At 40.2% G+C, this 12,297-nt stretch overlaps 1 protein-coding gene and 1 pseudogene across 1 annotated transcript in view; one reads left to right on the plus strand and one right to left on the minus strand.

Moving 5' to 3' along the window:
• The window catches only part of GTF3C6 (general transcription factor IIIC subunit 6), a 36,431-nt gene extending 33,442 nt beyond the window's left edge, over positions 1 to 2,989 (plus strand). Inside the window, exon 6 of the mRNA XM_045294610.1 lies at positions 1,805 to 2,989. Coding sequence (XP_045150545.1) covers positions 1,805 to 2,146 — 342 coding nt within the window. The 3' untranslated portion in view covers positions 2,147 to 2,989. The remainder of the gene's footprint in view (positions 1 to 1,804) is intronic.
• A 650-nt stretch (positions 2,990 to 3,639) lies between these two features.
• LOC101662748 lies at positions 3,640 to 4,538 on the minus strand (annotated as a pseudogene).
• Between the last annotated feature and the right edge of the window lie 7,759 nt (positions 4,539 to 12,297).

The following is a 12,297-nucleotide window of genomic DNA, read 5'->3' on the forward strand; positions in this document are numbered from 1 at the left end:
ATCCAATGCTGAGGAAGCAGTAACCTCTACACTTGTAAAGATATGAAACAACAAAAACCACTGTCTTACATGGTTCCTATGAGTGTAGAATTTGGGAGGTGGCTCTGGTTCAGGACCTCCCTGGAGTTTATATTGAGGTATGTTGGCTGGGGGCCTTTATCATCTGAGACGGAGTAAGGCTAGAAGGTCTGATTGTTAGACAGCTTACTCATATGACAGGCAAGCTTATGTTGGCTGGGGGCCTCATTTCCTTGCCACATGGAACATGGACCTCCTCACAGAACTACTTGAGACTGGTAGTTAACTTCCAGGCTTGATCCATGAGAGCGGTGTCTTATGATCTAGCATTAGAAGTTACCCGTTATCCTGATGTAGTGTAGGAGGGAGTTATACCCCTGGAGTCAGTTCCAACTCGTAGTGACCTTAGGACAGAATCTGATTGTCCTATAGAGTCTCCAAGGCAGTAAATCTTGAAAAAAGCCTTTACTGTCAGGTCTTTCTCCTACAGAGGAGCTGATGTGTTCAAATGCTGACCTGTAGGCTAGCAGCCAACCACTCTGCTATGAGGGCTCCTTTGGAATTACACAGGAGCATAGATGCCAATAGTGAGGGTCACTGGAGGCCATCTTGAAGGCTGGCTACCAAATGTGGCACTGTGCTAGAGACAGAACACAATAAAGACAGGGGAAGCATTGACATGGATATGGGTGACTGTGACTATACCCATTCCATTCAACTTACTGTTTATAGTGTGTATATATACCGAGTACTTTGTTAAACAACAGGAGTAAAATACAGCTTCAAGATTTTAAGCCCAAGTGACTGGGAAAGCAATGTTATTATAGGGAAAACATTAGGTAAATCAACAGCTGGAGGTGAGTTGGAGAGAAAAGGATCAGTTCATTTTTGATAAGAGAGACTCTGGAATAGCACAAAAAAGACATGAAATTAGCAGTGAAGCAGTTTCATTAAACACAGACGAGTTAGCTGATGTTGGGGAGTAGGAACAGCAGTATCATAGAGATAGCCAAGGGAGTGCTAAAGGATGAGAGTACATAATTTGAACTTGCCGAAGAAGTGATAGAAGTGTCATTACAAATGTTTGAAAGTTAATAAAGAAGAAAAACTCAGTAGCATTATTGGAGAAATTCTAGGAGACTCATTGAGAGAATAAGGTGTTACAGCAAATACAGAAAGGAACAAAACATTATTTAGAAATGATTATTTTCACAAGTAGATGTTTTACCTTAAGATGACATGAAATTCTTGACTTGGAAGACCATAAAGTAATATCCATTATATTATGAAAATTGAGTAGGCATGGAAAATATTGTAGAGAAGTTTTCTTTAAGGCAGTTCTTAACCTGTGGGTCATGACCCCTTTGAAGGACCCAGTTATGAAGTAGTAATGAAAATAATTTTATGGGTGGGGGGGTGACAACATGAGGAACTGTATTAAAGGGTTGCAGCATTAGGAAGGTTGAGAACCAATGCTTTAAGGCCTGAGAAGGTAATGAGAACTCAAATTATTTCTCAGAATGAGAAGATAATTGAACCCTGGAAAGAGTGCTGAGAATATCAAATGGAGTTGATTACATTTATTGCTTTTTAATGAAGCATGCCCTACAGTGATTTTTAATGAAACATCCTAAAGTATCCACGGAAGATGGAACTTACATGATTTTATCAGTTACAGCCACCATGCCATTCCTTAGTATTCACTGGGGTTTTACTTTGACATGTATTTATGGGATAAAAATATAATATGCTTAATTTAACAAAACATACTTAACTAAAATTTCTTTCTTGTGTTTTTTCCCTTGGCCTGCCTTCTCGACCCCTCAAATTAGGTGGTGTGGAATGGCTGCGAATCAGTGACAGCGATTCCTCCAATAGACCCAGCATGATTTGTAGCTTTCTACATGAAGACGAAGACATGGTAGCTTCAGCCCCACACAAATCTTTAGAGTTGAAGGAGCAAGATATTCACATGAAAGATAATTCAGACCTGAGCTACGACCAAGAGAAACCACTGCACTTGGATATAGGGGATTCGAGTCCTCTTATCGAGATCCCTTCTTTTGATACAGAAGGCTTTGTTTTTATGGATTCTCAGGATGGTGCGCTGGAAGCCACTCCTCGATGAAATGTTCCTCCTGATATTGCCTATCATGAACTTGGTAGATTTTACAACTGTAGGCTTCATTTGTTCATCTATTTTATTCTTTTTGTTGGCTTTCTAATGATAGCAAAACCTAACATAGCAGTCATTCCAAGACCAAGCATGAACTGAATTAAAAACCAAACCCCAAACTGGCTAAATTAATCCTAGACTCCTCTCTGATGAATCCTTTAAATTTGGTTGTTTTACTACGGTAAGTATATTGGTTTTCAATTACGAGCACCATAAATTACCATAAACTTGTATTGTTGGCTACCATGGAGTCACAGCTAAGGGTGGGTGACCCCAGGTATAATGGGACTGGGAGGACAGAGTGAAGATTCTTCTAGCTGAAAAGCTTGATGCTATTGTGCATCAGACTGCATCTCTTGCTCTGTAAATCACACAGTTAAGTGAGCCTGTGCCAGGTTAGACCCCACAAAGCTTACTGGGTCCTGTGCGTGTGGATGTCATTCCAATCCTGTGACTGCTACGGCTGCCCAGCCAGAGAGCGCACTGCCACTGCCGACCGCGCCTTCTTTAGTGTGGGACAGAAGGACACTTCTCTCTTGGTTCAGTCACTCTGGCACAGCCAAACTTACTCCTAATTGATACATTATACATTTTTTAAAGCAAAAAAATCTATAGACGTATAAAGAAGTAGAGTGGAAGATTCTTGAGACTGTTAATCGTACAAAGGAAATTGATCTAGACCAGGGGTCCTCAAACTACAGCCTGGCCCACTGAGGACAATTATCCTGCCTGCCGGGTGTTTTTGCCATTTGTTTTTTTACTTCAAAATAAGATATGTGCAGTGTGCATAGGAATTTGTTCATAGTTTTTTGTTTTTTTTTTTTAACTATAGTCCGGTCCTCCAATGATCTGAGGGACAGTGAACTGGCCCCTGTTTAAAAAGTTTGAGGACCCCTGATCTAGACTATCATAGTTCTGTTAGAATCGACTCAATGTCACTGAATGAGTAACCTTATGTTAGAAAAGGAGAATAAAGTCTTTACATTCTGGAGAGAAGGTAGTGTGCTTTAACTCCCTACTTGTTAATAAGGATAAATGTGTGAAATTTACTCAAATAAAAGTCTGATTTTTCAAATATGTGCATAGCATTTTGTGATACTAAAATTTTTTTTTTCATCAAAAATCATTTTCAGAGTTCATCCTCCTTCCAGGAAGCAGGAAAATGATGGAGCATTCTTAGTAGTCACCTGACAAAAATGATCCATTATTCTTACAATTAAAAAATTAATGCTGTGATTACAAAAAACATTCCATTAATATTTACATAATATATTTTAAATCTTGTGGTTTCCAAGGATTAACATTTAGTCATGCCTGGCAAGGACTAGAAGACAGTGGCTGAGAAGTAAGCCCCTCATAAAAGACATCTAAATAGTATACTTAGGATGACTAATATGAAGGATTAAACATCACACATCTTTCCTGAGAGGAAAGAATTACAGTTTCTAAAGTGCATTCACTTTTGACACCTCAATTCCTGATTTCAGAGGTTGAAGATTATGTACCTCTGTGGCGCACTTGGGACAAGTAAAGTACATGTCAAATAAGAAACTACTCTTAATGCAGTAATAACATAAGATATGCTACATCCTATGGTATGAGGCAGGATGGGCCACAATCCACACAGAGCATTCTTTGCCACTGGCGCCTAAAGTCTTGTCATTATGAACACCAGTAAGAGGGAAGCACCATGAAGATAGCTTGGCTTTCAACTTCTGGATATTAATAAGTGGTAAGAGAAAAATAAGAAACTGCAAAACCATGCCAGAGAAGTTCCCTATTCATATACTCAAAGCCAACTTCACGCATGTTTGGGGGCTTGCAAAATACAGACCGAATGCCTAGTAGACGTTCTGTCAATGTTGCAAACTTTCCTCTTTGAAGGAAAATCAAGAACTTAATCAGCTCACCTAACTTCAATAGTCCAACTACAATATTCACACAGTGCTTGACTTTCCAGAATGATGCTAAATGGTTTCGAAACAAATCAGCATCGTTCTTCTAGCCACTTCCCTCCAATTGTACAAATAGCAAACCAGAGCTTTTGATTCTTACTGGGTGGGTGATATCTCAGATTGGGGTAAAAATAATTTTTGTACTGAATATTCAAAACTGTCTGCCCCACAGTGGCATTTATGGAGTAGATGGTGAATCCATAAGAAAACCCACAAGAATGCATTTACTTCTAGTTCAAAGCGGGATAACAGCCCTGGCTTAAATCCATGGAAGCACTGAGTAAACTGGGACCAAACTAGTTGCTCCAGGGCTTTGTTCAGTTCAAGTGCATCCAGCTGACTTATTCTTAGCACTCTGGGCTTTGTGGATTCTCTTCTTTGGAAGCCATGTTTCTGAAGGTCTCTTTCCCTCCTTGCAGCTGCCTGAAGAGGAGATCCTACAGCAAAGGAGATTTTTGCTGCTGCAAATTTCTCTGAAATTCTTGTGTCATACTTGCCAGGAGCTTAGGTGTGCAAAACGCCCATGGTCCACATAACTTTTTCTGAAACATTCTCAGGAATAACTTGGCTTTTCCCAGCAGAACCTGGGATCTCCCCCACGCTTCGGGCGATACTAAAATTTTTTTTTCTTTTTTTTTTTTGATACTAAAATTTTATATGCAAATTTCTCAGTCATTGATCAACTCACTGCTATATGAACTTACTGGAATTACTTACAAACTACTCTTAGAACCAGAGTCTCTCTATGATTGTCACAATAACTACTACTTTTGATCCTGAATGAAATGAGTTGCTTTTGCTTACACACACTGATATTCTACCTAAAATGATCATGTTGTTCAGGTACATCATGGAGAATTCTTTATGGCCATTAAAGAAATATTTGAAAATTCACCCATTTGTCCATATGTTAGGAATGCTAACTGCAAGGTTCGTGCTTCAAACACCAACTGCTCCTTGGGAGAAAGTTGAGACTATCTGTTCTATAAAGACAGCCTCTGAAACCTTGTATAGGGTTGCTATGAGAGTGGACTTGGGTTTTTGTTGTTATTAATTATATACTACAAAGCTGGCCATAAAAAAATTCCTGAAATAGCTTAGTGAAACTTGATTTATAGTTTTTCCTTTTAAAAATTAATAAATCATTTTATCGGGGCCTCTTATAGCTCATAACAATTCATACACCAATAGTATCAAGCACATTTGTACATATGTTGCCATCATCTTTTCCAAAACATTTTCTACTTAAGGCCTTGGTTTTACAGTTTTCTATTTACACACTAGCAGTTTATTTTATTATTTTTTTAATCATTTTATTTGGGGCTCATACAACTCCTGTCACATCCATTGTGTCAAGCACATCTGCACACTTACTGCCATCATCATTCTCAAAACATTTGCTTTCTGCTTGAACCCTTGGTATAGCAGTTTATTTTAAATTACTGTTTTCATTCCCTTTTTTTTAACAGTTTATGTGAAAGCAGTATCTTCATTGATTATGAAAATGGATTTGCTATCTTCTATGATTTCCACTGTCATTTCCTCATGGAATAAGCAAATTCTGTTCATAAATGTGTCAAAAATACAGTTTATGTTAATAAAATAGTGGCAACTTACTAATTTCTAGGTATTTTACAAATTTATCTGGGTTTAAGGTAACTAGTGTATTAATGAAGATGTCAAAGTAGCCAAGGTCCTAAGTTTCCTCAGATAAAAAGTAAAGATTTCTTTTATCATATTTTAATTCCTTAATTCTACCTATGCTTCTGTTATTAATATCCTATTGCTGCTATAATATATACTGCGAATTTAGTAGCTAACATCAATTACAATTTGGAGGTCAGAACTGTGGCATCGGTCTTCAGGGCTCAGGTCAAGACGGCAGGTTCTTTGTAGCTGTCCACACAGAATCCACCTTTTGCCCTTTTCAGCTCTAGAGGCCATCTCCATGCCTCGGCTCTGGCCCTTCCTCACCTAGGGAGCTGGCAGTATAGCGTCTTCACATACTGCTCTTACTTGCTTCCGCAGTCTTTGAAAAGCCCTGTCGTCTTTTTGGGCTCACTCAGAAAATCCAGGATACTTGTCCCAGCTCATGCTCCTTAACCCAATCACTTGTGCAAACTCCACGTTGCTATGTAAGGTAAGACAGGTTCTGAGGATTCGGACCTGTACATGTCTGTTTACCACACTGACCCTTCATTTTAATGATGTCCCGGGAAACACATGAGGTGAATGATAACTAAGTTAACCAGACAGAAAATACAGGAATGGAATTTAGGCTTGTACTTAATTCTAGGCCAATTTGAAGAGCAATTAGTTCTCTTTTTTGGTGTTGGCCAAACTTTTTATTTAGTATTCTGTAGTTGTTTAACACACACTGTAAGCGGTCTTAACTGGGGAGGGGGAAAGGCAGGTTCTTGCAGATTCCCCAGGAAATGTCCGAAAGGCAACATATTGGCCAGCATTTGTTTGGGTTTACTGCATGAACAGTACTTTCCTAAGTAAGCATCTGACCTCCGCTTCTTCACCGTGAGAACATTTTGGGGATTTCAATTTGAAGGCTGTAGCATTAAGTTAAATTTGGAGGGGAGGGCTGAGGGGCCAGCCCCCACGGCTACTACTACTACCCAGGGGTTCAGTAAGCACAATTGTACGGTTGAGATATATAAGTATTATATTAAAGTCATCGAGAGCATGAGAGATATTACAATAATGCAGTCAGAAACATTACATGGTGGCATTGCTCACCTCAGCCCAGCTTGGTGGTCCACGTGGAGCGAGGGGGAAGGGAAGGAGGTCGGGAGAGGAGAGGGGGTAGAGGGGGGAGCGGCCAGGGAGAGAGAGGTCAGAGAGTTCGATCTATATTGCTGACGCACCCCTATATACCTTTTGGGGCATGCCAGCCCACTAATTACAGGTAGAGACATTCGTCACAGGGAGGGGCTGCACTATAGGTTACACAGTAATGAGGGGGTGGTCTCTGGGTCTCCATAGGAACCATTATCAGTAGGGTGAAAACTCCGCCTACAGGAGCCTGTCCATTGTCACCAAAGGCGGGAGCAGACCCACCCCTGTGGTGGGATGATTGCCCTCAGGCAGGGGAGGGGGGGTAATGCCTACACATCTGACCTCCCCCCACAGAAGGCACTCTGAAATCTTACAGCATGGCAGAAAACCCAACCACCCTTCTAATATCTAGCTCGTTTATATAGGTAGAATGAGTCATCTCTCCATTTTGGATGGCTAGATGTTGATGGAAGATCTTAGTATTGCTTGCCTCATTTACTGGGAAGAATCAAATGGGAAGTGGCCTTCAGGGAAACTTAAAGAGAATTACAACACTAGTACACAAGTCAAGTCTTACACATTGAACATTTGCTTGTTGAAAGCAATGTCATAAAAATCAAAATTAAACAGGTTTTACTTTTTACTTAACATAAAAATTATGGGAGTATTTAAAACAGGTTTTAAAAATAACACAATTTTTCTTTAAAAATTCTTGGGTAGTTATAACAGAATAGTTTCCATTTTGTTTTGTTTCTTTGAATAGGTATTTTGGTCTAAATTTTGTTTGTTCTTAGTATCTGCTGCTGCTTCCCCTTCTATCAGATCAGCTTCCTCCACGGCCACCACCTCTTAATGCTCCACACAGCTTGAAATGCTGTAGTAATCATGTGGAGGATACCCTCTCTCCATAGGAAGGGGAAGCCCTCGTCTGCCAACCCAATCATGACCACTTGAGTAGAGATCACTTTGGGGAGCAATTAGTTTTTAAGACATGGTTCTGCTTGATGCTCGACCTCATGAGATCACTTACACAACTCATTTTAAAACCATGAGAAAAAAAAGAATGAAAATGTTCTATAATTGTGGTACTGATTGTAGAATTCTTGGTATGATTGAACTATTGAATTGTATGATATGTGTATATGTGCCAATCAAACTAATAAGATCACTGAAGATGTGGGTGCTATAGCAAAGGGTGGTAAAAAAAATATGGTGCTGGCTATCAGAATGCCTTCTGGGGTGTTAATGGCTTGTTTGCAAACAAGCAGCCATCTAAGTGAGGCATCTACTAAGTCTGCATGGAAGAAGCACAGAAGGAAACGAGGGTTCACTGTAATCCAAATCTAAAGGAGGGAATGGCATCAGAGCTTAAATTGTGAACACCTGGTTTGCTGAAAGCTATGGATGACAGAGGAAGCCCAAAATTCATTTGCAGGGTCCACACATGGATTTAGCCTCTGGTGAAGCCCCTTCCAATCATAGTTGAGGGATATGAATAGCCCTGTTGTCAGACAGAGGGTATTGTAAAGTTGATTATGGCCAATGTAGTTAGTCAAAATGTAGTATCATTTGATCTCCCTTTTGACCCATTTTAAAGCTATTTTAGTTTCTTAAAAAAAGTGAAGGAAATACATGTGGATTAAGCCCTTGGTGAATCCTCTCTGACCATGGATCAGGGATGTGAATAGTCTTGCTTACTGAAACGGATTGTGGTGATGATTATACAATTCTTCTCAACTCTTCTTGATGTGAGTGAACTATTGAATTGTATAATATATGAATTTTAAGACAATAAAACTGTTGGGAAAAATAAAGAGGTGCCTCTGAATGGACCTAAACCTTTAGCCTAGCAGTTCTCAACCTGTGGGTCGTGACCCCTTTGGGGGGGTCGACGACCCTTTCACAGGGGTCACCCAATTCATAACAGTAGCAAAATTAGTTATGAAGTAGCAACGGACATAATTGTATGGTTGGGGGACACCACCACATGAGGAACTGTATGAAAGGGTGGCAGCATGAGGAAGGTTGAGAACCAGTGCTTTAGCCACACACATTAATCATTTGGACTATTAATATACGTTGCATGTTGTGGGAAACAGTACCTGGAAAAAAGTGTAGATGGCCTGCTTTCAGCACTCGCAGAACACAGGGTTGTCCGCCTGCCCTAGTGAGAGGCACACTGCCTCCACAGTCTGAGCTAAAGAAAGCGCCTCTATACACAATACTCCAGGATGTTTTGCCACAGAGCACCTGCGCCCCATTCACACTTAGACAACGCTGTTTTCAACAGATGCTTGACTCCTCTCATACATAGATAGTGTATGTTTATCTCAAGGAGCATTTGCTACTCTTGTCTCTCATATGTTACATACTCTCTTTGAAGTATTCCCTTTGAAGGCTTGGAATATTCAAGATTAATGCATTGCCCATTTGTTTGATGTATGTGATCAACAAGAATCTTGCATGTATCAAGAGCTATAATAACCCATTGTTAAATAATCTCAGGACTCTTCTGTTTCTTACTTCTCCTGAGAACAGGGTCGAGTCCCCAGCACCCCACTATTCTCTCTTATTTGTTCTTTTAAATGTGCCCGTTGCTCCACAGGACCATCGACTGTGGGGCTGGGCCCCACAGGATGTTGTTAGTTATTTACTGTCAAGTCCACTCCAACTGATTGTGACCTTGTGGATAACAATGAAATTTTGGCTGGTCCTATAATGTCTTAATATATGTGCTTATGGCACATTTGTTAAACTTATAAGAGTGAAGGTTATCTTTTGAGTATGTTTACAATTAAGGAAATAAGATAACATAAAAGTTAGAGAAAGGGGTATCAGGAAGAAAGGCAAGTTGAACAAAAATCTGTCAATCAGTGAGTAATCTGAAAGTAGTAGAGTGATGGTGATGGTGTGTGGTTAGGTAATATAATCAAGTAAGCCTAGTCCACCAATAAAGTGAGATCAATACTGCGTAAGGTGGAAACTTGCCAGAGAAGTAAAACTCAAATCTCTTCCACTAATAGAGAGCAATAGAACAGAGGCACAACTATACTCTATCAAAGGTGGAAACCTCACAAGATGCAGAAAAAACATGGCAGGCCCATTGAATTCTGGCTCGTTGGCTTCACTGATGTTTCTTCCTTTCCTAGGCCATTTCAGGGATGAATCGGAAAAGTAACTATTATCAGAAAGGTGACCTGGCTTTTATTTATGTATTTTTCTCTGAACATCAGGGAAAAGGACAGTGGCTATATTTTAAGATCTTATATTACACTGTCATTTTAAAGCTATCTCTTTGACTAGGGTGAATTCTCTTGGAGGCAGAAACCACCTCACTCATATGTGAGTTCCTATGGTAGCTAGCATAATGGCCTTTGCATGGTAGACAGTCAGCAAATATTTATTCACTGAATAAAAGGAGTGACTATCTGGAACCCAAAGTAAAAATTTGTCCCATGTGAAAAAGCAGTCCCATGGTTAGTTCTTTATGCCCGGAGTACAGACACAAATAAAACTAGATGAAAAATTAACAGAAAATATTTCCCCCACAATTGCTAAACTGCTCAAAGGAACAAACAAATTTGTCTTGAAAGAAGTACGGCCAGAATGCTCCTTAGAGGCAAGGCTGGAGAAGGACATCATGCTGGGCAGGGGGGGGATCGAGAAAGAGAAAGGCCCTCAATGAGATGTGTTGACACAGTGGCTGCAACAATGGACTCAAGCATAGGAACAATCAGGGGATGCAGGACCTAGCAGGCTTTTGTTCTCTTGTGTATGGGCAACCTGACCCATACAACAAATTACTCTTTAGGACATCTAAACTCTAGTTAATCCCTACTTCTCATTCCACCTCAGAAATGGCCCTCACATGGCCCATAGGACTAGGCTGTATAACTCAATTAAGGATTTGCATTAGATTATCCTGCATTATTCAGGTGGGCCAGGGTTAGAAAAAAGATGTAACAACAAAAGCAGAGATCCATGTAATGCACTTTGAAGAGGGAAAAAGGGGCAACAAGCCAAGAAATGCAGTTCTCCAAATGGAAAACACATGAAAGGGGGTCTCTACTGAAGCCTCAAGAGAACTATAGCTTTCCTGATATCTGATTTTAGACCTGTGGAATTTATTTTGACCTCCCCGATATAATAATAAATCTGTGTTCTTTAAGCCTGTGAGTTTGTGATAATTTATTAAAACATAGCTGGAGGTTGGTGCATTCAAGTTGGAAAATGATTTGGCAGTTCCTCAAAATGTTGGATGCAGTTATCATACAACCCACCGGTTCAACTCCTAGGTGGAGCCAAGATTACTGAAAACACCCATCCACACAAAAGCTTGTATGATTGTTGAAAGTAGCATTATTCATAAATAACCAAAACATGTTTACAATGCAAATATCCATCAATTGAAAAACATAAACAACATGTGGCATATCCATATAATGGACTTTAAAAAAAAATCCAAACTCACTGCCATCAAGTTGACTCCCACTCATAGCAGCTCTATAGGACAGAGTAGTACTTACTCCCTAGAGGGCCAAGCGTTTCTGAGGCTGTAAAGCTTTAGGGAGCAGACAGGCTGGGCTGAACCGCTGACCTTTAGGTTAGCAGCCTGACACTTTGTGCCACTGGAGCTCCTTCTAAATGTGTCCAGAATAGGCAAAGCCATCGAAACAGTGGTTAAATTAGTAGTTACTTGCAGCTGGTGGGACGGAAAAACTAGGAGCGATACATACATCCATTGTGTCAAGCACATTTGTACATTTGCTGCCATCATCATTCTCAAAACATTTGCTTTCTACTTGAGCCCTTGATACCAGCTCCTGGATATCCAAAACGTCCTGGAATCAGATAATGATGGTTACACAGTTTTGTGATTCTAATAAAAGCTACCTAATTGTCCACTTTTCAGGGTGGATTTTTTTCTTGACACGTGAATGATATAGCTCAATTTAAAAACGGGGGGGGGTCACTTCTGAGCACTTTTATGTGTCAAGCACTGTGAGGGTCACAAACTCACTGATCTCAGTTTAGTTAACAGTGCGCATTTCGCACTAATATTTTCTTATCGTGGTACACATAAGTGACAAAATATTTTTCGTTTCAGTATTTACATGTACAGTTCCGTGAGAACACATTCATATTTTTAATGACTACCTAGTGGGATGCGCGGCGGGCGATTCTCTGAAGAATGCCACCTCACTCCAGGACAGCTGATGAGAATATACACGCAGGGGCAGGTGACGCCACGTAAAGTATTACTTCACATCTGTTAGTTGTTGAAAGTCCGGGCAAAATTTCGTTACCAAGGCAATGGAACAAGAGCCGATTGAGAATGGCCGCCAGCGCCTCCGGGGACCC

The sequence above is a fragment of the Echinops telfairi genome, unplaced genomic scaffold (assembly GCF_000313985.2).
Source record: "Echinops telfairi isolate 266 unplaced genomic scaffold, ASM31398v2 ScPeMD7_3533;HRSCAF=4204_0, whole genome shotgun sequence".
NCBI classification, from domain to species: domain Eukaryota; kingdom Metazoa; phylum Chordata; class Mammalia; order Afrosoricida; family Tenrecidae; genus Echinops; species Echinops telfairi.